This window comes from Corvus hawaiiensis, chromosome 24 (genome assembly GCF_020740725.1).
Source record: "Corvus hawaiiensis isolate bCorHaw1 chromosome 24, bCorHaw1.pri.cur, whole genome shotgun sequence".
Classification (NCBI taxonomy): Eukaryota; Metazoa; Chordata; class Aves; order Passeriformes; family Corvidae; genus Corvus; species Corvus hawaiiensis.
The window spans coordinates 2142707-2168733 of NC_063236.1; the positions used below are offsets into that span (position 1 = coordinate 2142707).

Below are 26027 nucleotides of genomic sequence, written 5' to 3' on the forward strand. Positions count from 1 at the left end.
GCAGGAGAACCCCTGCGAGCCGGACCGGCCCCTCGGGGGCAGGGATGGCTCCGGGATTACAGCAGCTGTAAAATCCTCATAAAATGTCCCTTGTTTGCTCTGCTCCCGTCCCTCCGATGCAGACAGTGACTCACGGGGCGGAGGCTTCGCTCCTTCCCAGCCCCTCCGCTCTCCTGCTCCTTCCTCCTGCCCCAGAGTGGGCTCTGGGTTCTCAGCCTGGAGCTGTTTCGGGAAGGTCCTTCAGCCTCCCATTGTGAGCAGTCAAATCTCTGAAATTCCTGAGGTTGCACGTAGAAAACGTCCCAGGTGAACAAACCCCGGGGTCATCCCTCGTCCTCCTGGACACGGGGGTGCCACCTCTGGAATTCTGGCTGGTCCTGTCCACCCTCTGGAGCAGGAGGACAGTTTGCCCTGAAAATGATGGACTTTTTGCAAGATTCCAAGGAATTTTCAGAGCCACACGTTGGTGATGTCCCTCAGTGTGTGGGGAATGAGGGAGATGACGCCGGTTCTCCTCCTGCCTCTCCCGTGCCCTTCCTGCAGGACAGTTTGTCTCCAGGTTCCTTTTCCATGTTATTTTTCTCCCTTAGGAGCATTTATCGGGCAACAAATCCATTTGATTTTGCCAGAGATCCTGGAATTCCCCCCTGGAGGCGGAGGGTGAGGTGCAGCTCCATCCTCGTGTCTCCTGTGTCAATAAACCGTGGGAGTCGTTGAGGCCCCCAGTCCTTGCCCACAATTCCCGTTGCCAAGGGCTGCACAGAGGGATTGGGATGGCTGCCGATGGGATCTGAGTGTTCTGGGGGGAGCGAGAGCCTTAATCCTTCCTGGATTTGGAAATGGGATCCACTGGTGGGAAGCGGCTTCGTGCCATTGACTCTGCCCAAGGAGAGGAAGGAGGGCTTTGATAAGAGCATTTTTTTGGGCTGACTCTGCTGGATCATCTCCCTCCTTGCTCCATTCCCTCCAGCCTGGGTGGGACTCAGGTCCCAGAGTCTGCAGTAGTCCTGAGTTCTGTCCTGGGTTTATTCCAGCTCCCATAAGCTGGGGTTCCCTCGGGGTGACCTCACGGTTTTCATCTGCTCGGAAAGGGCCTCGTGGCTTTGGAGCTGATGGGAGCAGGGACATGGCAGGAGCTGCTCAGGGATCCCAGGAGGGACAAGTCCAGCCAGGGAGGGATGGGGACACGGGACCATCAGGAGTGGTCCAGGAGCAGCCTCCCCTTGGGAAGGGTTACCTGGAGAAATATGGATGGAGAAAGGAGAATTTCCTAATGATTCTGTGTTTTGGGGCAGATCAGCCCAGATTGTGTCACTTCAGGAAAGACCCCGAGGGGCTGGAGTGAGTCCTGGGATGGGGATGGAGCTGGGGAAGGGCTGGAGCAGCAGGGAAGGGGCTGGAAAACTCCTGAGGGAGCTGGGAAAGGGGCTCAGCCTGGAGCAAAGGAGGCTCAGGGGGGACCTTGTGGCTCTGCACAACTCCCTGACAGGAGGGGGCAGCCGGGGGGGGGTCGGGCTCTGCTCCCAGGGAACAGGGACAGGAGGAGAGGGAACGGCCTCAGGCTGGGCCAGGGCAGGCTCAGGGTGGACAGCAGCAGGAATTTCTCCATGGAAAGGGTGCTCAGGGATTGGCAGGGGCTGCCCAGGGAGGTTTGGAGTGCCCATCCCTGGAGGTGTTCAGGGAAGGGCTGGAGGTGGCACTCAGTGCTCTGGGCTGGTGACAAGGTGGGCATCGGGCACAGCTTGGCCTCGATGGGCTGGGAGGGCTTTTCCCACCTCAGGAATCCTGGGATTCCGTGTGTTTGTAGCTCAGGGTGTCTGGGCTCTGCTCTGTCCCTGGCAGGATCCGCAGAGCTTCCATCAGCCCTTGGAGCCTGGGCAGAGCAACAGACTCCAAAGTCAGCCGGGACTTTGTGAGGAGAGAACAGGAGCTTTCCATCCTCTCCTGAGATGTGTCCTTCCCAGAAAAACTGAGCCCAGCATTCCCAGCGCTGGCAGTTTCACCCCAGCACTGAGAACTGAAGTTTTAATTTGTTTGTTTGTTTTTCCTTAAGGCTTTGGCTGTGGGAGGGACTCTCAACTTTCATGTCAAAACTATCCAGATAATGATGATTATCCATAATTATAACTATATTTATCTGTATTCCTTCAGGATTTCTTGTAACCACAAGGTCTTGTAATTTGGGGGAAAGGGGAAAAAACAGCTTTAGGCCCTTGTCCATTGAGCTGGAGAGGGGGAAAGTGCACGGCTGGGATGCTGGGATACCTTCTCCATGTGTCAGGCCACATTCCATGTCCCGGGAAGGATCCCTGGGAAGGATCCCAGTCTGGGCTGGGTTTCCTGGTGTGTCCAGGAGCTCCTGGCGGTGGGCAGAGCAGTGGGGGTGGAAAAGCTGCTCTGCAAATAGGGCAGGAGGAACGTGGGGCTCCATCCGCGGGGGAAGGGCAGCCCCATTGCTGCACCGAGCACTGGAAGGGGCTGGGGGGAGAGATTCCAGCAGGAGCAGCTCCTTGGGGGGGTCCAGGTTGTTCACAGAATCATGGAAAAACCTGAGATAAAAGGGACCCATGAGGATCATCGATTCCAACTCCTGACTCTGCACAGGACACCCCAAAATCCCCCCAATCCCAAAATCCTGATCCTGAGAGTGCTGTCCAAACACTCCAGGATCTCTGGCAGCCTCAGGGCCGTGCCCATTCCCTGGGGAGCCTGGGCAGTGCCCAGCACCCTCTGGGTGAGGTGGGTGATGAACCTTTTCCCAGTATCCAGCCTGACCCTCCCTGGCACAGCTCCGGCCGTTCCCTGGGTCCTGTTGCTGCTCCCCAGTTCCTGGCCGTGCTGGTGACTGGTTTTGTGCTGTATCCAAACCTTTGGGATTTTGGCTGATCGCCTTCTTGGGCTGCAGCAAACAGGACAAGTGTGGGCAGCTCTGAGCTCCGGGAGCTCTTCCCCAGGGATGGATTTCAGGGCCAGCAGCTTCCAGGAGTGGCCAAGAGCTGAGCCAAGAACTTCCCAGGCCCATCAGGGTGGGCAGAGCCAGAGGAGAGGTGAAACGCAGCTCCTGGAGGGAATTTGGAGCTTGTGGGAAGCCTTGGGAACATGGAGCTGGATCTGTCACCCCAGCCAAGCTGAGACAGTGCCCTGGGCACCCTGAGGGGCCTCGGGACTTAGGGAGAATATTGAATGATTTAGGACGAAATTTCTCCCTGTGGGGAGGCCCTGGAATGGATTTCCCAGAGCAGCTGTGGCTGCCCCAACCCTGGAGGTGCCCAAGGCCAGGCTGGACAGGGCTTGGAGCAGCCTGGGATAGTGGGAGGTGCCCCTGCCCCTGGCAGTGGTGGCACTGGATGGGCTTTAATGACCCTTCCCACCCGAACCACTCCACGATTCCATGATCCCATGATTCTGTTCCTAGTGGTCCCTGCGATAATTGATTTTTGGGTTTTGCTGTGTTGCAGCAGAAGGAATTCCCGGATGAAGAGTTCCTGGAAGCCTTGGAGCCGTTTGAGTGAGCCTGGACCTGGCAGAGCCCTGATTCCTGTGCCGGTGCAGGGCTGGAAAAGAGGGGAGGAAAATGTGGTTTCCATGAGTAAATCCGGATGAAGTTGCAGCCTGAACAATCCAAGGGCCTCTGCCAAAGGCACTGGAGCAGGGAGAGGCCATGGCAGGGAACGCGGGTCCTCGGAAAAGGCGCTTCATGGACCGTGAGGGTTTTGGCCGTTCCGTTCCTGCGGGATAAGACCGGGAGGGCGGTGACTGCATGGTGGAAGGTGTCCCTGTCCCTGTCCCTGTCCCTGTCCCTGTCCGTGCCAGGGGATTGCCCTGGATAATCTCTGAGGCCCTTCCAACCCAAAGATTCCACGATTCCCATCACTGGGGGAATCCCACTGGGCTCACAGGAGTCACTGCAGGGCTTGGGGAGCGGCCGGGGCAGAACACGGGATCAGGCCCCAGTTAAAGGACACCCACTGGGACACAGGGCCCCGACTGCCAGCGGGAAGGAGGCACCAACCTTTGGAACAGGTGATCCCTGCGGATCAGCAGCTGTTGCCAGGCTGGAAAGGGCACTCCCTGTTGCTGAGGTCTGGGCTGGAGCTGTGTCATTCCATTGCCTTTATGGCCTGGTGACACAGGAAATGGGCCTGGAGTCAATAAAACCCTGATAAACGGCCACCTCATCCCGATAATCCGTGCATTAGGTTGTGCCTCTAGTCGTGGAATATCCAAGCTGGATCCCAAGGGCCACCAAGGCCAACTCCTGCCTGGTGACGTCCAGCGCCTGCCTTTGGGACCCAGGAGAACAAGTTCCCTCTGGACCGGTCTCTATTCACAGGAATTAGGATGAGCTGGAGATTCTGATTAGTGAGGCTGCTTTGATCCTGGGAGAGGGATCTGGGATTGCAGCCTTGGGAGATCTTCAGGATCTTGGGAAATGTGCTCTTGTGTTCCCATTGATTTTGGGTGGCTTTAGCAGGAATCAGAGCTTGGCAGTGCCGCTGGACGTCAGGAGAGTTTCGTTGGACATCATGAGGAACTTTTCCATGGAAAGGATGGTCAGGCACTCCAGTGGGGGAGTCCCCATGCCTGGAGCTATCCAAGGAATAACGATGTGCTGGGGATCGGTCCCAGGATGGACTCCATGATCTGGGAGGGCGTCTCCAACCTCCGTCATTCTGGGATTCTGGGATTCTGACAGCCCCGAGGGCCCCATCCGGAGGTCACCATCTCCCAGCGCCTCCTGCTTCCCCTGAGCCTGGAGACTGATCCCCATATCCCACATCCATTCCCCAGCCATGAGCCCGCCCAGACGCTGCGAGGTGTGGGGACAGTGGATGTGGGATCCAGGGCCAGAGCCCTTTGGATCAGGAATCAGAATCACCAGCAGGGCCTGTGCAAACAGAACCTGTGGATGCTCCTGCTCCCAAACACTTTCAATCCAAACACGGCAGTCCAGGCAGGCAGCAGGAGGGATCCCCTGGGATAACCCAGGAGGTGTGGAAATCCCACCAGAACCCGTTCCCAACACATAATTTCACTCACCTGCAAAGGTTTTCCTCTTCCATGACAATATTTGATTTTGTTAATTTTTTTTTTTTTGGCACTTTCCAGCTGGAATTGTGAGCCTGGTTTGTTTTCCCAAGGATTCATGGAGGGATTGGTCGTTTGTGGGAGTTTGGCTGCTCTGGGAGCGTCGGAGCCAGTCCTGGGTGTGCAGGGCCAGGCGGGATGTGGCTCCCAGCGTGGCAGGCAGGGAATTCACTCCCCAAAAAAGTCAAAAGTGAGCTCGGTGCCACCAAACCCCAACCCCTGGGGTCACCCACGAGGGCTGGGAGGAATTTACCGGTCAGAGCGGTTGTGGAACAATCCCGGGTTGCCATGGAACAACAACACAACAAAGCCTGGGACACCTCTGGTGGCCACGTCCTGCCCTGCCCCACCTGGCTTCAGCCGGGGCTCAGCCGGGGAAAATCCACCTGGCGGGGGGAAGGGAGCAAAACGGGGAACAGCGGGCAGGGGATGAGGCGCTCCGATCGCACCTGGGTTGCTCGTGGTGCACGGAAGGCAGGTTGGGCTTGGAGGAAGATGGGCTCACCCTCACCCAAATGCAGGGTGCAGTCCAGCGCCCCAGTGCCGAACTGGGATTCCTGGAGGCTGCTGGGAGCAGCTTTGGGATTCAGGTTGGGATTCACCTGCCTGGATTCACCTGCCTGGATTGATTCACCTGCCCGGACTGCTCCTCCTGTGCCTCTCGTGGTGTGTAAAAGTCCCTGTGTGCTGATCCCGGCTGGAACCCAGCCTGGTAACACCTGGAGCCGGGTGGGAGTTGTTGCCTGACCCTCGGTCCCACGCTCAGCTTCCATCCCCGTTTTCTCGGGACATCCCGGCGCTGTTCCAGGAGCAGCCTGTCCGTGTGAGGCTGGACACTGCCTCTGTGGATGGACAGAGTGACCCCTGTCCTGTCCCCCAGCCCCAGGAGAGGTGCAGGGCATGTCTGGAACACTCCACTTCTTTTACACTCAGTGGATTATTTTTATAATCCCAGGATCGATTAGGCTGGAAAAGACCTCTGAGATCATCGAGTCCAGCCTGTGATGGGAGCTGAGCCAGGTGCAGGACTGGCAGGAATCCTGCAGGAATCCTGCCCCATCTCTCTCTTCCTGGCTCGAATTCCCCCCTTTCCCTCTTTATAAAGAGAATTTCCCGTATCAGCCGGGCTTCTCCTCTCCCCCGGAGCATGAGGGGTGGATTCTGAGCAGGCTGAGTTTGCAGCCAGCCTTATCTCCCTGTCCTGGGGACAGAAAAGCTGAAGGGTGACACTTTCAGGCCAGACTTTGAAATCTCCTGGGGAATTTACGACCTGATAGCCAAGAGCTGAGGCTTGCTGGGACTATTTGGAAATGCTGAAAGCCCTGAAACCCATTTTTTTCTCTGCTTTTTCTTCACAGAACCCCAGAATTCAAGCAGGGACACAGAACGTTAAACCAGGATTTTATTCCTGTCTCCGTTTGAGTGTGGACTAAATGTTGGGTGGGATGCAACCCTCCTTACCCCCCTCGGTTTTAAGGGTTTATTTGAGGGTTTAGCAGGAGAGGGAAGGGCGAACAGATCCCCCCGGGCGGGCGGGCGGGCTCTAGTGCCGCTGGCAGGGCCCGGGCAGTGCTCTGGTTTATATTAAACAGGCAGGACCTGGCGCCGGGGCCCCTTTATCAGCTTTGGGCCGTGCCCAGGGGAGAACCCGCCCGCAGCACTTCCAAATCCGTGTGCGTTCCCTGTGTCCCCCCTGCTCGTTGCAACAGCCCCGTCTGGGCACGGGGAATCCGTAGGGAACGGGGGCCAGAGCTCGGCGTTCGCCCCACGGGCGGCACCGAGCGGGGACACGGCGCCAGGTGTGTCCTGTCCCTTCCCGCGGCCCTTCCCCTCTCCTGCCGGAGGGTGGGAATGCAGCCAGGCACACCCAGCTCCGAGCAGTAAAATGATCCCTGCTTTGCCCTTGGGCCAAGCCCAGCTTTTCTAACGGATAAAAGGGGAGGCAGCGGGAGCGCTCTCACTCCCCTGGGCTCCAGCACAGCCTCCCTGAGCTTTGGAAGAGTTGAGGGATCCCGACCGGCCCTTGCAGCACCATGTCCCGCTCCGTGACCTTCAGCTCCCGCTCGGCCGCCGGGCCAGCCCTGAGCCAGGTGCGGGTCAGCTCCGTGTCCACCTCCCGCAGCTCCGGCCTCGGCCGCGCCGGCGGCTTCGGCAGCGCCAGCCTCTACAGCCTGGGCTCTGCCGGCAAGAGGGTCTCCCTGGGAGGGGGCAGCTCCTTCAGCGTCCGCTCGGGCTATGGCTACGGGGGAGCGGGATTCGGGGGCAGCCTCAGCCCCGGCGGCATCCAGGAGGTCACCATCAACCAGAGCCTCCTGACGCCCCTGAACCTGGAGATCGACCCCACCATCCAGAGGGTCCGCAAGGAGGAGAAGGAGCAGATCAAGACCCTGAACAACAAATTCGCCTCCTTCATTGACAAGGTGAGGACTTGGGCTGGCTCAGAGCTCTGGGGGTGCTGAACGGCAGCTGGGACCCAGAATTGGTTGAATCACGAACGGGCTCAGGATCAGTCCTGGAGAACGGGGTGGGATTTGCCCACTGCAGCCAAATAATTCTTATTATTCGATGTATTAAAGGCCTGCTGGCATCGCCAACAGAACAGCTATTTGCCCTGCTCGGGCTGCCTTTGCAGCCCTGATTCACCTGGGATTGCCCAAATGGGGGTGCAGGCTCTGCACCCCCACCCCAGCACCCAACCCGGGGAGGAAGAGGCTCCTGGAGGGAGCTGTCCCCGGAGAGCAGCTGGAACCAGGGCCTGCCCTGGGTGTTTATGCTGCCCTGCACAACCTGGCTCTTGCACTAATTGACCCTGTGTAAATCCCGCTCTGGCATCCCCAAAATGTGAGGAATCCAGCCCTGGAGTTGGAGCAATTGGAGGCTTTGAGATCTGGAGCCGGTTTCTGTCAAGTGTCAGCCCAGCAGAATCTGCTTTTCTTTAATTCTTCCAAAGCCTCAGGGTCACAAGCCAGGTCCCAGAGCAGCCAGCCTCTTCCCCATGGTCTCCATGACCCTCCTCTGGTGCTTCCCACGAGCACCCCAATTCCTGGGATAGGGTTACCACCTGCAGCCCAGTCCTTCCATCCCCTGTAGTGTAAGCTCCCCTCTCTCCCACCATCCCAAATGATCCCTGCGCTCCCTCCCAGGTGCGGTTCCTGGAGCAGCAGAACAAGATGCTGGAGACCAAGTGGAGCCTCCTCCAGGAGCAGAAGACGATGCGAAGCAACATCGCTCCCATGTTCGAGGCCTACATCAGCAACCTGCGGCGGCAGCTGGACGGGCTCCTGGCGGACAAGGGGCGCCTCGAGGGAGAGCTCAAGAACATGCAGGACCTTGTGGAGGACTTCAAGACCAAGTAAAGTATCAGTGTCCCCCTGGCAGGGTGGTGAAGCTGCCAGCAGGGCTGGGCACGGATGTCCCCGGCTCCCCTGCCAGGGATGGAGATGTTTCCTGGCCAGGAATGAGGTGTTTAGTCCAGGGGAGCTGCCTGGATTCTTCTTGCTCGTTGTTTCTGGCACCTTGTTCCTGCCTGGGCCAGTGCCCCCGTCCCCTTGGCTTTGCTTTGGGGCCTCGTCAGGGTTGGAAGTGGTGTTTTGGGGCCTCCTCAGGGTCACACGTGGCTCTTTGGGGTGGCCGGAGCCCCGAGAGTTCTGCAGGAGCTCCTGGCTCATTCCCTAGGCAGGGAATGGGGCAGCTGCCCTGCAATTCTTCAGTGACTTTTCAGTGTCACCTGGGAGGAGCCCCAGAAGAAAGGTGGCCTTTGTCCCAGCCCAGCGGGAAATGCCTCTGAGAAGGGAAGGGAAGAATAGGACGGAGCTGGCAAACTGGATCAGGCAGGAACTGCAAACAAACAGAGCTGATAATCCCAGGGTGTGTTTAGGGAGAGGCAACACCCAGAGATTCCTGAGGAGCTGCTCGGGAACGATGCTCCCCCAGCCCTGCCCGGTTATTGCGTCTCCGTTATTTCATCCGCAGCCGGCCTTGGGATCTCTGCAAGGAGCTGGTTTGCACCCAGAGGGATGAAACCCCAAAGCTTGGTTACATTTCCCATGGATTCAATCCATGGACTCATGGATTTATTCCTTCAGCCTACAGATCCATGGGAAGCCAAACCCTCTGTGTGCTGAGAGAAGGGAAGCAGGAATTAGGAGCAGAATTAGGATGCAATAACTGGAATGCAGAACCTGCTTCTCCCCATTTATATGGAGAAAATCTCATTTATAAATGGAAAACCTAAACCGTGATGTGCTCTGGGGGTGCTTGTGCCCTCTTTTACGTACGTCTGGTTTCCACAGGAATTCCCAGGGGATATTTAGGGGAGGAAAGGCTCCAGGGATGAGACCCAGCCCCTCACTCAGGAATTGCAGTGGGAGAGGGTGTGGTGCCAGCCGGGATCGTGCTGCCCACGGGGCTCAGTGCCGAGGGCTGAGAGTGTCCTGGGCCTCCAGAGGGGTCTCAGGACAATATTGGATGATTTAGGAAGGAAATTCCTCCCTGTGAGGGTGGGGAGGCCCTGCAATGGATTTCCCAGAGCAGCTGTGGCTGCCCCTGGATCCCTGGCAGTGCCCAAGGCCAGGGCTTGGAGCAGTCTGGGATAGCAGAAGGTGTCCCTGCCCTGGCAGGGGTGGGATGGGATGGTCCCTACAAACCCAAATCATTCCATGATTCCATGGTTTACCAGTTCATTGACCAGCTTGACCCCAGGAAATGAGGAATTTGATGATCCATTCCAGAAGAATTCAGTGTTTTTACCTCTCTCTGCTGATCCCTCGTGTGCGGAGGTGGTGCCTCTGCGTCATTTCCCGGGATTTATTCCTCTGGAATAGCACTGGCACCTCACTGACCTCCAAAGGGGCAACGTCCATTGATCCCGGTGTGGACGGGCACGATTCCAGGTCGGAGCAGGAGGGAGGGGCAGGGAGGCCGGGAAGGTGAAGCAGCTCCTGCTTTGGAAGGCAAATTCCAGCTCTGGCCATGCAGGGCCCATGTAAATAAAGAGCCTTAACCTGGCAACAACAATTCCCAAACAGCCCAAGTGCCTCCTGCTCTGCTCTTGGGTTCCAGGTCCCCAGAGCAGGGTGGGGCTGGAGGTTTGGGCTGGTTGGGGGTGCACAGACAGGTCCAGGTGGGCTCCAAGATCCAGGTTTGCAAATCAATGCTGGTCCTGTTAAGTCCATGGAGAGGGATTTTTATCTGCTGGAGACCTTTAGGTGAAGTCTTGGAGATTTCAGGTGAACCCCTCATCTGAGGCTGAGCTCCTAAAGAAGGGGACTCAGCAAGACTGGAATTTGGTGAGGCTTTGGAGAAGAATGAGGGTAATTGATCACCTTTGGCTCTTCTCAGGACAGTGCCGTGTGTTCAACACCTGCAAAATGTTCCCAGCAGTCTGGAATAGGGAAGTGCAGAGTGGAAGCAGCTCCAGCAGGTGCTGGGATCAGCCCAGAGGAGTTTGTGGGATCTGTTTGTGTCTCTCCTGCTTTGTACTGGCTCCCTGAAGGGTTGGTGGGGGCACAGCCTGGGCCCTCCCCGAAGGAGGAGCAGGAATCTTCTGAAGCACAGGAATTTCCGGGGTTACGGAAGGCAGGGAGGGGATGCTCTCCAGGTGGTGGTGGTGGTGTGGAGCAGCTCCTCCAGAGCGGACCTGGGGCACCTCCGGCACACCGGCCTTGGGGAATTGCTGGGCTGGCTCCCAAGAAATGGAGGGATGGGGAAGAGAACTGGGATAACGTTCCACTGGCATGTTTTTCCTTTTATCCAGGCTCTAACTTCACAAAAATCCCTCTTTTTTGGCAGGTACGAAGATGAGATCAACAAGCGCACGGCGGCCGAGAATGAGTTCGTGGTGCTCAAGAAGGTACCGTGGGTCAGGGAATCCTCAGAGGGCTTGGGTGGGAAGGTACCTTAAAGTCCATCCCCTGCCCACCCCTGCAGGGACACCTTCTGTGGGCCCAGGGTGCTCCAAGCCCCGTCCAGCTTTGGACACTTCCAGGCACGGGGCAGCCACAGCTTTTCCCTGGGATTGATCATCAGCCCTTCCTCCCCATTTCCCCAACTCGCAGTTCGCTCTTTGCCCTACTCGCAGTTTCCTACAGCTCTCCTGAAGCTCTGAGGGGCAGAATTCCATCCCACACCTGCCAAAGGCAGCTCAGGGGAGGCCCTGAGGTCTCCACACACGCAGGGAAGCGGTGTTGGATGCCAGAGGTGTTGGAGATGATGCCAGATCTTTCTTTGGGATCTTTCCTGAGGTCTCCATGTCCAACCTGACACTGAACTTACGAACAGGGATCCAGGGGATCCCCAGGACTCTCAGGACCTGCACTCCAGCAGCGTTCAGTGGCCTGGGAGATGAATTGTTGCCCCTGGGGTGTCACTGGGACACCGGAGCTGGTTTGGGGACTCTCCTGTGGAAGCCACCAGAGGCTGGGTGGGCTCAGACATCCAAGCTCCCCAGTCTCAGTGGGTTATCCCTTGTTTTTCCAGGATGTGGATGCTGCCTACATGAACAAGGTGGAGCTGGAGGCCAAGGTGGATGCGCTGACGGATGAGATCAACTTCCTGAGGGCTTTCCATGAGGCGGTGAGGACCCTTCTGCTCCTTCAGAGGGGGAGAACAGGGAATGCTGGCTGGGAAAATGAACGTGGGACACGCGATGGGTTCATGGAGTCTTTCCTTCCATGAGCAAAACTAAACCTGCAAGTGAAGCGATTCCTCTGAATCCCCATGGATTGTCACACGGACTTCTCCCTGTCTGGGATGTGGGGTGGATGGATTGCAGACATAACGGGACAGACGTTCTATTTGGGATGCTGTTTGTATGAAAACAAGGAAAACGAGTGGTTAGCGGGGATTTGGTGCTGGGGGAGGTGGTGCTGTGGGAGAGGAATGAAGGAAAGCGGCTGTTCCAGGCTCCTTCCTCCGCCCCGTTGTTGGCAAGATCAGGGATTGCCTGAGCTGGACACATCCTTGGGAGAGGTGCTGGAATTTGGCCCCTCCAGGTTCTGCAGCCAGCTGGGCTGTTGTCTAAGGAATGGGGTGACAGTGGGATAAGCAGCTAAAGCAGGGATAAGCAGTTCCAGCTCTGCTGTTGGTTGTTGCTCTGGGCTTTGCAAGGTTGGTTCTCTCCTAATTAATGATTATATTGATAAAATTCCTCTTATCTGCCTCCCTTTCCCTTCTCTCCTTGGTTTCCCTTTTTAATTGGCTTCCAAAAGGGGGGCCCTGAAACCTCGCTGATTAATGGGCTTGGTTTTCCTGCAGGAACTTAACGAGCTGCAGGCCCAGATCTCCGACACCTCGGTGGTGCTGTCCATGGACAACAGCCGAAACCTGGACCTGGACAGCATCATCGCTGAGGTGAAGGCGCAGTACGAGGAGATTGCCAACCGGAGCCGCGCCGAGGCCGAGTCCTGGTACCAGAGCAAGGTGAGCTTTGGGAGGGGAGAAGGCTCCAGGGAGACCTTGGAGCCCCTTGCAGCACCTAAAGGGGCTCCAGGAGAGCTGGAGAGGGCCTGAAGTGATGAGACACAGGGAATGGCGTCCCACTGCCAGAGGGAATGAATTCCTCCCTGTGAGGGTGGGGAGGGCCTGGAATGGATTTCCCAGAGCAGCTGTGGCTGCCCCTGGATCCCTGGCAGTGTCCAAGGCCAGGCTGGACATTGGGGCTTGGAGCAGCCTGGGGCAGTGGAAGGTGCCCGTGCCATGGCAGGGGTGGCACTGGATGGGCTTTAAGGTCCCTTCCCACCCAAACCATTCCATGATTCCCTGATCTCCAGCTCTGTCAGCACCTGTGGCCCCTGTGCCATGGGGGGGGGGCTCTATCCCGTTCGTTCACTGCCATCCTGACCCCATCACGCTGTGTCCCGCTGCTCTGTCCCAGTATGAGGCGCTGCAGGTGACAGCCGGGAAACACGGGGACGACCTGAGGAACACCAAGAACGAGATCACAGAGATCAACAGGGCCATCCAGAGGCTCCAGGGGGAGATCGAGAATGCCAAAGCCCAGGTGAGGAGCGGCCCCTCTCCTGCCCTTCTCCAGCCCCGGAACTGGGATCCCTCTGGGGACCAGGGACAGCATCTGAGGGAGCAGCTGGAGCTGTGCCAGGGGAGGTTTAGGTTGGATATCAGGAAAGGTTCTTCCCCAGAGGGTGCTGGGCACTGCCCAGGCTCCCCAGGGAATGGGCACGGCCCCCGAGGCTGCCGGAGCTCCAGGAGCGTTGGGACAGCGCTGCCAGGTGTTGAATTTCGGGGTTAGGGGGATTTTTAGGGCTGTCATGTGCCGAGCCATGATGGTCCTTGTGCGTCCCTTCCAAATCCAGACCTTCTGTGATGTTAGGAACGTGTCAGGGCTCTGGGTGTCACACAACACCTTGAACGCGGTGATTTCGGAGATCTTTCCCAACCTTTGCAATTCCATGGTCTGTAAGAACCATTCCAGGGTGGCTGCACTGCTCGTCCTGAAGGGTTTCAGTTCTGCTGGGGAGGAGGAGCACTGGGAGCAGGGTGACCCTGCCAGGAAGGTGGATTTGGGGGAGGACAAGTGGAAATCGCCCCTGGAACACAGAGGGGCCCCCGCACAATCCTCGTGCCCTGCTGTTCCTGGGATCACTGTCCACTCCCTTTGCCCAGCAGAGAACACCATCTTTGGGCACACACAGGGATTTGGGGAGCTCTGTTTGCTTTCACTGGGGTTTTATTGCTTTATCAGGGCCGTGGCTCAGGCCTGGCCTGGAGCTCCCAGTGCTCCAGATAAGCCCAGTGATTCATCCCGGAATATTTGGTTTCAGGGCAGGGAGGCTCTGGCAGAAGCCAAGAGCTGCCCGGCAGCAGCTCCCGTGGACAATGGATGGGAGCACAAAGCCTCTTTGGAGCCCTTCCTGCCAAGCACGGCGGCTTGGGAGCTGTGGGGGCACAGATGGGGGCTCCCTGGGGCCCCACAGGGCTGGTCTTGGGCTGGGTCTGGGTGTTCGGTAGCTCCAGGTGTGCTCCAGTCCACACCCACCCACATCTCAGTTGGCCGGAGACTGCCCGGCTCTCAACAAGCTCCAGGGAAATCGGGAGAGAAAACCTGAGCTTTGGTGAACCCCAAGGGATCTGTGGGATGTGGGGGACTGGGAAGCTGAGGATCACCTGAAAAAAGCGTAGCCAGTGGACAGAAACCTGGTCTTCCTTCTGGGAGACCTGGAAGGAGATGAGTTTCCATCTCCATCCAGTGCCCAAAAAGCCAGGCAGGGATGAAGTCCCAGGGATCCAGTTGGGCTCCAGATCCACGAAGGGGGGCTGGGCAGCAGAGCCAGAGGTTTGGGGTGCAGGATCCTCCTCCAGGGATCAGGAGCCCCCTGACGTGGCCGCTCCATCCCCGCAGCGAGCGAAGCTGGAGGCGGCCGTGGCCGAGGCCGAGGAGCGCGGGGAGTTGGCCCTCAAGGACGCCAGGGCCAAGCTGGAGGAACTGGAGGCCGCTCTGCAGAAAGCCAAGGCTGACATGGCCCGGCAGCTCCGGGAATACCAGGAGCTCATGAACGTCAAGCTGGCCCTGGACATCGAGATCGCGACCTACAGGAAGCTGCTGGAGGGCGAGGAGAGCAGGTGAGGATGGGTGGGGTGGTGGTGAGCAAAGATTCCCTGTGTTCCCCCCAGGAAGGATCCAGCCCTTTGCTGCCTTTGCCTGGGGACTCTGTGAGAGCCCAATTCCCATCTCCACAAGGAAATGCAGGCAAGGAAACCTTTGAAAAACTGAGTTCTGGTCCTGGAAATGCTTTGGCTGAAGAGCCAAACTGGCAAATTCTGAGGAAAAAAACCCAGGGAAAATAAGCAAAGAAGGAAAAAGTTGGTTTCCATCATGTTTTGTGCTATGGCAGAACATTTCCAAGTGGAAATCCCTGTGGAGTTAGGACAGAACTTCTGTGCTCTGTCCTCCCCGCCGTGGGGATAACAGAGCTGGTCAATGCAGGGCTGGACAAAGCCTGGGGGCCCAGGGCTCTTCCTGGGATTAGGTACAGCTGGAGTAGTAAATCCCAGCCTTTGCCTTCTTCTGAACCCCGGGGCCCAAGGAAAGCTGGGTCTGATCCCTCCTTTTCCCTTCGTCTTTTCCAACAGGTTGGCTGGGGATGGAGTTGGCAACGTCAACATCTGTGAGTGGATTTTGTTGTTTGTAGCGGTTCCACCTCATTCTAAACCCATGGAAAAGGGGGCTCAGTGTGCCCCAGTTCACCCAGTTCAGCCCCTCCTTAGTGGGAGCACCCTGAAGCTGGGGGTGGTGCTGGGGCTCCATCCCGAGCTCAGCCCCGACTCATCCGGGCGGAATTGCGCTTGGGGCAGCGCTGATCTTCCTTTCCCCCATTTGGACACGGATAGAAAAGCACTGCTGGGAAATGCATTCCCTGCCTTGGGAATTGGTGATGGCAGAGGGTGTTTGTGCAGCTTGGAAAGTGTTGGATCCTCACCTGGGCAGGAGCTGCTCTCTCAGGGATGCTCCAAACCAGCGGCTCCGATTTCCAGCCACTTAATTCCTGCTGGGAAGTGGGGAACCACGTTCCCACAGCTTTGGGGCACCAGGAGATGAGCTGAGGGTGTTTGTGAAATGGGATTCTCCATGGATTTTCTAGGGGTTCTCCATGTGTTCTCCAAGCTCAGGGGATCCTGAGCCAGGTTGGGTGATGGAGTGGGAAGACAAGAAGGAAGGACTTTAAACTGAAAAAGGGGAGGTTTAGATGGGATATTGGGAAGAAATTCTTCCCTGTGAGGGTGGGGAAGCCCTGGAATGGATTTCCAAGACATCCAAGAGGATGCCCCATCCCTGGAACTGCCCAAGGGCAGGCTGGATGGCACTTGGAGCAGCCTGGGATGGTGGGAGGTGTCCCTGCCCATGGCAGGGGTGGCTCTGATGGGCTTTAGGGTCCCTTCACCCCCAAACCGTTCCATGATCCCATGGGAGCCTTTCCTGAGCGTGCCCAGCTGGGTGCAGGTTCCAGGTGCTCACGTTCCCTTTGCTCCTCTCCCATCCCAGCCATGGTCAGCTCCAGTGGCGGGGGCGGATATTCCAGCTCCAGCGCACTCCTGGGAGGAGGGATCGGAGGCGGCCTCAGCCTGGGATCGGGAATGGGCAGCGGGGCGCTTGGATTCTCCTCTGGAGGCTCCTCCAAGTCCTACACCATCACCACCACCTCGTCCAGCCGGAGAAGTGTCAGGAAGTAACTCCAAGGATGGAGCTCGGCACTCCCAGCACCCGAGAGAGGGAAACGATGGAAAAAAAGTCTTGGTGCCTTTTGTAGGATGAATTGGCTGCAAAACTCCTGCAGTGCTGAGGCCCTGCCCTTGCCCTGCCTGGGCTTGATCCTGCACTCCTGGAGTTGAACCATTCCTCTGGGAGCAGGATCAAGCCTGAAGGGGTGAAATTTATCCCGGGATGCAGGTGGGGTATCCCTGCTGTTACCCTTGTGCTTGGTACCCCCCTGCTCCGGGCTGGATTTCACCCTTGGAAAGGCAAATCCCACGTTTCTGCAAAAGACCAGAAGATTCTCTCCCTCCTGACAGGATTTGGAAGACTCCAATCCCTCAGGCTCCTCAGCCCCCACCGAGGGCTCACCCTGGGTTGGGTTTTTTAAATATACCAGGAAGAAAACAGGTTTGGGTCTGCCCTTATTTTCTGTGGAGATGGGCTCAGGGTGGGGGTTCAACATTCTCCTCTGACTGGAGCTGTTTCTGACCAAAGGCAGCACTGACAGATTGATTCCCAGCTGTTTGTAGCAAAATAACTCCTCAAGAACCTCCCCCACCCTTTCCCTCTCCTTAAATGAAGCCCAAAGCTTGAGGGATCTAAAACTGCTTCAAATTCCACGTGTCCCACTGAAATGGGAGATCAATTCCCTATTTTTGGGTGTCTCTGTTTACCACCCCCTGTTTAAGGGTATTTAGTGATATCTGGAGTCTCCTGCAGTGAGGGTTCAGTTGATGCCCCATTCCAAAAACTCCTTGTTCCTGCCAAAATGGGTCTTCAACATGCCAGGGAAATTGTTACTGCAGTAGGAAGAGTTTTTAGGGCAATAACTCCAAGGACCTGCTCCCAGTTGTTGTGCTGATGTTCAGCCCTGTCCTGGCAGTGTGGTTTGGGTTGGATTTTTATGCTTTTTGTGTCTCTCATGAGTCCTTTAATAAAGTTTCCCTTTTAGCTGCATGTCCAGTCTTAGCCAAGTTCTTCGTGCTGCCCTGGATGCTCAGGAGCTCTGGAAAATATCCAGGGATCACTTCCTGTCGTGTCTGGAGCCCGCCCCAACTCTGTCACCTGGAGCAGGCCCTGGGCACAGTTTGGGGTTTGGGGTTTGGGGTTTGCTGCTGCACAGCTCATTCCGGGCTGGATTTTGCCTGCCTGAAGTCTGGGCAGAGGGACGGGGGGAGTTTTCTCAGTCGTGGTTTGAGCTCAGGTCTGAAATGGAATCTGGTTTTAATGGGAGGGAGGAGAGGGATTTTAGCCCTTCTTGCTCCTGGATTCCCTGGAAAAAACCAACAAAAATCCTGAGCTTGGAGAAGACCCTTTTGTGTCCCAGGGAAATGTGGGGAGCTTTGTTTCCAGCTTTGCCACGATCCTGTGTCCCTCTCCCAGCCCCGGCTCCCTCATGGGAATGTTTGAGCCTCCTTGGAGCTGGGAGAGGGGATCTGGGTCATCCGGAACAAGGACACAATTCCTTGTGGGGCTCCGGGGGAGCTGGGCCCATCCCAGGGCAGGTTGTGCCTCTCCCAGCCCAGGGGGGACAAACCCTGGCTGGAGCCGCAGCTCTGTGGAGCTGGGGCCAGAGGCTTTGGGGTCACTTGGGAATGCTGATTCCTCTGGGATGGGATGAATCCTTGACGGATTCTGCCACTGCCTCTCACCCAGCCCCCCACGGCCCAGCACCCCCCACCTGATCTGTTCTGAGCCAGTTTGGGGAGAAGGTGCCACCGATTGTCATCCTTTGGGTGGCTTTGGGACGCTTGGGCAGGAACTGTGTGGTTTTGGGTACTTGTGGGGGGAATTGTGGTCTCTGCGCGTTACCAGGGATTCCCAAGGGCTCCAGTGCTGCTCCTTGAATTTTTGGGTGCCAGGACCTGGGAAGGGCGGTTGGTCTGGGGGGCTGCAGGTGACACCCCTAAAGGACAGGGCCACCCTGAGGGACCTGCGCAGGTGACACCGAGCTGAGGGTCGGGGACACCCCTGAAGGACGGGGCCATCCTGAGGGACCTGCGCAGGTGACACCGAGCTGAGGGTCAGGGACACCCCTGAAGGACGGGGCCATCCTGAGGGACCGGGAAAAGCTGGAGCAGGGCCCTGTGGGGATCTCCCGAGGTTTAACAGGGCCGAGGGCAGGGGCTGCTCCTGGGCCAGGGCAGCCCCCGGGATGGATCCAGGGGGATGAGCAGATGGAGCAGCCCTGGGAGAAGGAGCTGGGGGTGCCGGGGCTGAGAGCTGGACCTGCCCCAGCCCAGAGACCCCCGAGCCTGGGCTGAGCCCCAGCGTGGGCAGGGGGGAGGGGGGGTTCTGCCCCTCTGCCCCTGTGCTCAGGTGAGACCCCACCTGCAGAGCTGCCCCAGCCCTGGGGCCCAGCACAGGGAGGACCTGGAGCTGCTGCAGAGATCCGGAGGAGGCCCCGGAGCTGCTCCAGGGCTGGAGCCCCTCTGGAGCCAGGCTGGGGGAGCTGGGGGCGTTCACCTCACTCTGGGGAGAGCTCAGAGCCCCTTGCAGGGCCTAAAGGGGCTCCAGGAGAGCTGGGGAGGGACTGGGGACAAGGGATGGAGGGACAGGACACAGGGAATGGCTTCCTGAGGGCAGGGATGGATGGGAGATTGGGAACCCTGCTCCAAGGTTGACTCAGGGAATTGTTAAAGATCATCAAGTCCTGGCTGACACTTTCATCTGATGCTTCAAAGGAATGAAATGGCCTGAAAGCAGCAGGGCCTGGGCTCAGCTCCCCTGAGCAGGGGAGAGTGAGGTGTGGGAAGGGGGAAACTCCCATCCTGGGAAGCCTGATTGGCTGGGTGAGGTTATAAAGGGCAGCACCGCAAGGAGAGGACCTTTCCCAGCCTCTTGCTGGAGATGGTGGGATCTGGTGCTCTTGTCCTCATCCTGGGAAGAGGTGAGTGGAATGGGCTGGGGTGGGATGGGGTGGGGTGGGTTGGGATGGGATGGGATGGGATGGGATAGGGTGGGATGGGATGGGGTGGGATGGGGTGGGATGGGGTGGGGTGGGATGGGATGGGGTGGGTTGGGTTGGGATGGGGTGGGGTGGGATGGGGTGGGATGGGGTGGGATGGGATGGGGTGGGTTGGGTTGGGATGGGATGGGATGGGGGTTGGGATGCCTTTGCTGGGGGATCACCCCAATGAGCTGAGCAGGACCGGGTCAGGTCCTGGGACAAGGAGCTGCCTCCCCTCCCTCCCACCTCATTGCAATCCCTGCTCTTGTGGGAATGGAAGGACAAGGGAACTACACTGAAGGATCTGGTTTTAATGGGAGTGACGAGGGATTTTAGCCTTTCTTTCTACTGGATTCCCCAGAAGAAATAACAAAAATCTTGAGCATGGAAAAGACCCTTTTGTGTCTCCATGCAATGGGAAATGTGGGGCTTTGTTCCCAGCACTGCCATGAGCTACAGTTCTTCCTGGACACCCTTCCCGTGGGAGCTGCTGCTGCTCCTGCTGCTCAGATTCCACTGCTCCAACCCCAGCCCTGCTGGTCCAGTGGGAATTTCTGGGTGCTGATCCTGGGGCACTTCCAAATCCAAATTCCAAACCTTTGGGACGTAGGAGAGACCTCGCTGGGAGTGGAAAGTGGCTGCAAAAGGCAGAGAAAAGGAATCCAGCTTAGGAAATTCCTTGGAGAAGAGGCGGATTTTGGTAGGTGAATCCTCCAGCTTACAGGTGTTGATGGGAATGCACCTTCCCCAAGGAGCAGTGGGAACAGGGTCCCGTTATTGTCTGAAAATTCCAACCCCTTTGGCCTCCAGTGGGAGCCTGATCCTGTATTGCACGGTCGGGACAGCAGGATTGGCTCCTGGGGTGCGTTTGCAGCTCTGTTGGGATGGGATGAGCTGACCTGTGCAGGACTGCCTGGTGGATTCACAGCTCTGGGACTGCTCTGTGCAGGAGTTTTCCCTCCCAGCCCACGGAACGGAAGCAGCTGAGGAGTCCTGGAGTCCTGTCCCCTGTCTGCTCTCTGCGCCCTCCAGCAGCTCGCTGAAGGTGACAATCTCCATGGCCAGGGCCAGCTTGAGGTTCCTCAGCTCCCGGAACTCACAGAGCTGCAGAGCCAGGTCAGCCTCGGCCTTTTCCAGAGCCGCTTCCAGCTCGGAGAGTTTGTCCTTTGCATCCATGACGGTGCTTTCCCCAAACTGCTCCGTGTTGGCCGCGGCGGCCCCAAGCTCGGCACTCTGCATGGAATGGGACACGGCCGGTCCTGGCCATCAGGGATGGCAGGAGTGGGGCTGTGTCAGCCCTGAGTGCAGCAGCAGCTCCTGAAGAGCCTTTACAAGTTGCTCCAGCACCAGGAGCGATGGCTGTGGAATTCTCAGGAGCAGCAATTCCCACACATGGCTGTGCTCACCTGGCCCTTGGTGATCCTGATTTCTCCCTCCAGTCTCTGGACCATCTGTGCCAGCTCAGCTGTCCTGGATTTCGCCTCTCTCAAGCTCTCCATGTTTCTGCCTGTGACGACTGAGCTCCTCCAACTCAAATCACGATCATGGAATGGTTTGGGTTGGAAGCTCATCCTGTCCCCACCCTGCCATGGCAGGGGCACCTCCCACTGCCCCAGGCTGCTCCAAGCCCCAATGTCCAGCCTGGCCTTGGGCACTGCCAGGGATCCAGGGACAGCCACAGCTGCTCTGGGAAATCCATTCCAGGGCCTCCCCACCCTCACAGGTGTGGAATGGGAGGAATTCCTGCCCAATATCCCATCTAAATCTTCCCTCCCTCTGCTTAAGGCTGTTCTTTGTCTCATGGACAAAACAGCTCAAAAGGTGCTGTTGCATAGCCCAAAAGACATCTTGAGTTAAACCAGAGCAGATCAGGGAGGATGGGGGTGTTTCTGTGGGGTTGAAGTTGTTCTGAGGAGAGCTGGGCCCCACCCCACCCTTTCCAGGTGTTCTCACCTTGTTTTCCTGCCGGGCCAGGGCTCGTGCCCAGCTCCTGCAGGCGATGTCCCTGTGCCGAGCCCTCATGTCCTCGATGGTTCCATCCAGGTGTGGATCTCGGCTGTTGCCCCTCTGCAGGACCACAGACGTGTCCGGGATCTGGGCCTGCAGCCGGTGGAGCTCCTGGTGGGGACATGGGCTGCTCGTGCTGCGCACCCAGTCCAGCCCCAAACTGGTGCCTCCCCCACCATCCAGCCAGGTCCCCCTTTGCGGTGATGGTTTCACAATGAATCACCCGTGAGCCCTGGGTCACGCCCTGTTCCCCCAGGATAATCTGCTTCTAAATCCAGCTGGGAAATGGGAATTACTGCTGGAGCCCTGGCGAAGCCGCTCACCTCTTTGTAGAACATTCTCAGGAATTCACCCTCTTCTTTCAGCCTTCCCCCCTTGGCTTCCAGCCCGGCTTTGTCCAAGAGAACTCTCTCTGTGTCCTGGAGACACACTGGGGATGGAAAGAGGAATTCTGGAGGGAGAGCAGACTCGGGGCTGCCCTCAGGGTCGGTGCCGTGACCACGCTCCAGCTCCTGGGATTTGGGGTCTGGAGTTTGAGCAAACCCAGCTTCTGCTTGTACTTGTTTCCTGTGCTGCCTCAGGGAAAGAAGTCGCCACAACCACCCAAAAACCCGAACCAGGAGGGGAAAGTTCAGCCAGTGAGTCCCTCGCTCACCTTCCACAGGACAAGTAGCTCCTCCTGGGCATGTGTCCGCAGGCTCTGCTCATCCCTGGACCTGTGTGGGAAAATGGGAGGTTTTGCTGGAGTTCAGCACAATTCCCTCTTTCTCTGAGTTCCTTCAGGCCACAAGTGAAACAAATGAAGCTGATTTTTTTCCCTCTCCCCAGACAGTGTTTTGGGATACTTCGCTCGTTTTGTAGCTCATGGGAAAACAAATGTGTTTTCAGAGAGGTTTCTGCAGCAGAACTACTTTTGTGAGACCTCAAATAGCTGCTGAACACTTGGAAATCTGAATTTCTGAGTCAGGAAGGTGAGAAAGCAAATGTGGAACAGGGATATTCTGCTTCCTCCATGTATCTTTAAATATGGATGTTGCTTTCTGTACTGAGATCCTGGGAGATCTTTCCATCTTCTTCACTCCACCGTGGAATCTACTGGAGGTGAATCTACTTCATCTCCACCTACAAGTTCTCTGGGAACCATTTACTACCCTAAAAATCCTGTGTTTCTGCCTGTTAACAAATTTCAAGCAACATTTTGAGCCCTGAACTTGCATTTTTCCGGTTTTTACTCACATTTTCCTGTTGATTTCCAAACCCTGCTTTGCTGCTCTCAGGCCTGTTTGTAACTGGGCTCTGCTGTTCCTGAGGGCTCCCAGTTTCTCCCTCAAATTCCAGATACAAGCCCTGAGCATCCCCTTGTGACTCTGCAGGAAGCTCCACTTGGTCTCCAGCACCTACTTCTGCTGCTCCAGGATCCAAACCTGAATCCCAGAAAGGAAAATGGGAAATGGGATGAGGATTGTGAAGATGATGGTGAAGGGTCTGGAGGACCCACATGAGGAGCAGCTGAGGTCACTTGGTTTGCCCAGCTGGGGAAGAGGAGACTGAGGGGAGACTCATCGGGCACAGTGGCTTCATCCCAAGGGACAGCTCCCATCTCTGCTCCAGGGACCAGGGACAGGACCCAGGGAGCGGCTGGAGCTGTGCCAGGGGAGGGTCAGCCTGGAGATCAGGGCGGTTGGGCACTGAACAGGCTCCCCAGGGAATGGGCACAGCCCCGAGGCTGCCACAGCTCGAGGAATGTCTGGACAATGCCCTTGGGCATGGAGTGGGATTTTGGGGTGTCTGTGCAGGGCCAGGGGTTGGACTGGATGATCCCTGTGGGTCCTTTCCCAGGTATCCCATGGTGAAGTGCTTGTGGAAGCCAGTGCTGATGCCCCAGCAGTGGGACACGTTCCTGCTCTTGGCACACCTGGCAGCGTTTCCCAATTCAGCAGCTTTTGTTTGGTGGCACCTGTGTGGAAATGCACAAAAAAGCAAAGAAATTCCTGAAACCAGCTCTGCAACAAATTTGGGCTGTGCAGAGAGGGCTGAGAGGGGACTGGAGGGCAGCTGGAACTGGTTTTAGCTTGCTCCCTGCCACAGTCAGGCCCAGAGGTCAGAACAGCTCTGCCTGGACACTGAGGCCTCGTAAACCCCAAGGTTCTCCCTGGCAGCTTGTGCAAGTTCCCTCGATATCTCTAATGAGTTGTTCTGCCAGGATTCCGTGCCCTTTCCGTGCCCTTTCCATGCCCAGCTCTTCCCTTGGACTCCAGACCCTGGAAACTGGAGCTGGGGGGGTTCTCAGCTCACCTGGCCAGTGAGGGAAGGAATTCATTGTTGGGGGTCTTGAGCTGCTCCTTCTCTTGGTACTTCACCGTCTGCACACCGGGATCGAGCTCAGGCCAGAGCAGCTGCTCTGGGGCCGTGCAGGGGGCGATTGGTGGAGAGGATGGAAGTTGGGTAAGAAAGTTTCACAGATATGTAGGTGTTACAGTGGGGATACTGCAGCACAGCGTATCAGACAGCGAGGCCCGTGGAAAAGAAATAGATATGGACCGATTCTTGATGGATGTTTCAGAGACGTTTATTTCTCCAGCCGCATGGCTGGGACCTGCTGAGGAACTGCGGCAATCACGGGACCTGAGGGTCCTTCCCGCGCAGGGGAACACAAAACAACCAATGGGGAACGAGGCTGACCAGGGTCAGGGAAAACCCGGGTCTCTCCCCAGGGCCCGTCTCCCAGGACCCCACAGCAGGGGGAAGGGACCCCGACATTTCACCCATTTATTTTTTACAAAAAGAGATTTAAAACTTAACATTGAAAACAACTGGATAAACATAACAAGAACAGTTTCAAAACAAAACAAGCCACCCTCCTGAGTCCTTAAATGTCCAGACAGATCCTCTGGAACATCTTAAGGCTGGCAGAAGGGAGACAGGACTCTCCGGGCATGCTTTGTGGGGAAACTGAGGCAGGAGAGGGTTTAATTTCTTCCCTCCCCCTTTTCATCTCCCACTCAGCATTGGAAAGGGATTTTTGGGGAAACAATTGGCAAAGGTATGGTTTTGTGAGGGAAACCATGGGTGAAAAAATGGATTGGGAATACACTGGGGTTAATAGGATATAGGATAAAGGGGAAAGGTGGGATTAGGAAAGGGAGACTGTAGGGGAGATACTGTCTAACATGACTACGATTTTTAGCATATATATTGCCTTTTACAGAAATACCATCAGGCCCAGTGACCTCTACTGCTTGTAACCCTCTTCTACCTTGCACAAATTTGAACTCTACCACTTCTCCATCTCCTAAACTTGGGACGTATTTTTCAGGGTTATTCTTTTTAATGGCAGTTCTATGAATGAATATGTCTTCTTGGTTGTCACATCTCGTTATAAAACCATAATTTTGTTTAACATTATACCATTTTACTATTCCTAAAACCTTAGCTACGATGATCTTTTCCTTTTTCCGAGTGGCTGCTGTTTTCTGTCTCTCTGCATTTTTGCTTTCTCTTTCGCTCTCTCCCGTGTTGGAACTGCCAGGGTTGTCAGTGCTGCTGGGGCTGTTGGAGCTGCTGGTGCCTGCGTGCTCTTCCCGGGGTTGCATTCGGGGCCGCACGGGCCAGGCTGGGCCGCGCCTCTCAGCTCTCTGTGCGTCGCCTCCTCTGCTCTCAGCTGCGCTGCCGCTGCCTGGGGCCGCGCCCGCATCTCGGCCGGGCCCCCGAGCGACGGCCCCCCCTGTGCCCTGCTCCAGCGCGCGTCTCAGCTGGGCGCGGCTCCGCTCCACCGCCACCACCGCCAGCCGCTGCCCGTGCGCTGTTCCTCTCACAGGACTCGCTCCACCACGCGCTGCACGGGGCCAGGCGGGCACCGCCGCTCCTCGCTCTGCCGCCGACACTGCAGCTCGCGTCGCTCCTCCCACGCGCGGGAACTGCCTCGCTGCTGCTCGCAGAGCGCTCAGTCCACGTGGCCTGGGTTGCACGGACTCTGAGGCACACTTCCCTTTGCCAAGACACAGCTGACATTGCTCAACAGTCTCGGTAATTAAATAATCACGAAAATATTCTTCCATCGGCATATGTTTTGACTCAAAAATTAACTGGGTCCAAATGGTGTTCCAAAAGTCTTTGGTAAGAATCAAATCCCAAGAAACGTAGAAAAAGTTCTTAAACAACCATGCCAGGAAGTGTTTCAGTTCCTTTTGAGCTTGAATTAAGCTAAAATTTACAAATCGTTGTTCAAGAATATTTTCAAGTTTAAGATAAATGTCCATATGTGGCTCTGAGAGCCAAGAGTCTTTCCACGGTTCCTCCATAGTTTAGAGATGGAACAGCAAAATAAAAACAAGAAGAGAAATCCAGAGTTTACTCGCAAATCAGTTGCTGTTCTTAGAGATTGGGGATCATTCTGCTCACATAATCCACCATTTGTTACAGTGCGGGGATTACTGCAACGTGTATCAAACCAGGAGTCCCGTGGAAAAGAAATAGATATGGACTGATTCTTGATAGATGTTTCAGAGAGATGTTTATTTTCCCAGCCGCGTGCCCGGGCTCTGCCGAGGAACTGCGGCAATCACGGGACCTGAGGGTCCTTGCCCGTGCAGGGGAACACAAAACAACCAATGGGGAACGAGGCTGACCAGGGTCAGGGAAATCCTGTGCCTCCCCCCCAAGGCCTCTCTCCCAGGACCCCACGGCCGGGGGGAAGGGACCCCGACATGTAAGCTTGGCATAAAGATCTCTGAATGTAGAAACTGAGGATGAGATAGAAATGAAAGCAAGTTT

At 56.8% G+C, this 26027-nt stretch overlaps 2 protein-coding genes across 2 annotated transcripts; one reads left to right on the forward strand and one right to left on the reverse strand.

Moving 5' to 3' along the window:
* Positions 1 to 6694: 6694 nt before the first annotated feature.
* Positions 6695 to 17254, forward strand: LOC125337745 (keratin, type II cytoskeletal cochleal). The gene is made up of 9 exons (XM_048327811.1): positions 6695 to 7508; positions 8232 to 8440; positions 10879 to 10939; positions 11566 to 11661; positions 12343 to 12507; positions 12962 to 13087; positions 14447 to 14667; positions 15178 to 15212; positions 16088 to 17254. The coding sequence occupies exons 1-9, from the start codon at positions 7122 to 7124 to the stop codon at positions 16273 to 16275; spliced, it is 1488 nt and encodes a 495-aa protein (XP_048183768.1). The 5' UTR covers positions 6695 to 7121; the 3' UTR covers positions 16276 to 17254.
* A 2339-nt stretch (positions 17255 to 19593) lies between these two features.
* LOC125337751 (keratin, type II cytoskeletal 8-like) lies at positions 19594 to 21384 on the reverse strand. The gene is made up of 4 exons (XM_048327821.1): positions 21201 to 21384; positions 20654 to 20777; positions 20147 to 20480; positions 19594 to 19885 (listed from the first exon to the last, which is right to left on the reverse strand). Exons 2-4 carry the CDS (start codon positions 20744 to 20746, stop codon positions 19701 to 19703), a joined length of 612 nt encoding a protein of 203 aa, XP_048183778.1. The 5' UTR covers positions 20747 to 20777; positions 21201 to 21384; the 3' UTR covers positions 19594 to 19700.
* Between the last annotated feature and the right edge of the window lie 4643 nt (positions 21385 to 26027).

Bases quoted from the DNA above. Each gene is read 5' to 3' on its own strand.
- LOC125337751 (XM_048327821.1), bottom strand. From the start codon at position 20,746: ATGGAGAGCTTGAGAGAGGCGAAATCCAGGACAGCTGAGCTGGCACAG. The intron at 20,481-20,653 runs GTGAGCACAGCC...CATTCCATGCAG, and splicing joins TCAGGATCACCAAGGGCCAG to AGTGCCGAGCTTGGGGCCGC. The intron at 19,886-20,146 runs GTCAGCTCATCC...TGCCTTTTGCAG, and splicing joins CACCAGGCAGTCCTGCACAG to CCACTTTCCACTCCCAGCGA.
- LOC125337745 (XM_048327811.1), top strand. From the start codon at position 7,122: ATGTCCCGCTCCGTGACCTTCAGCTCCCGCTCGGCCGCCGGGCCAGCC. The intron at 8,441-10,878 runs GTAAAGTATCAG...CTTTTTTGGCAG, and splicing joins GTGGAGGACTTCAAGACCAA to GTACGAAGATGAGATCAACA. The intron at 14,668-15,177 runs GTGAGGATGGGT...CTTTTCCAACAG, and splicing joins CTGGAGGGCGAGGAGAGCAG to GTTGGCTGGGGATGGAGTTG.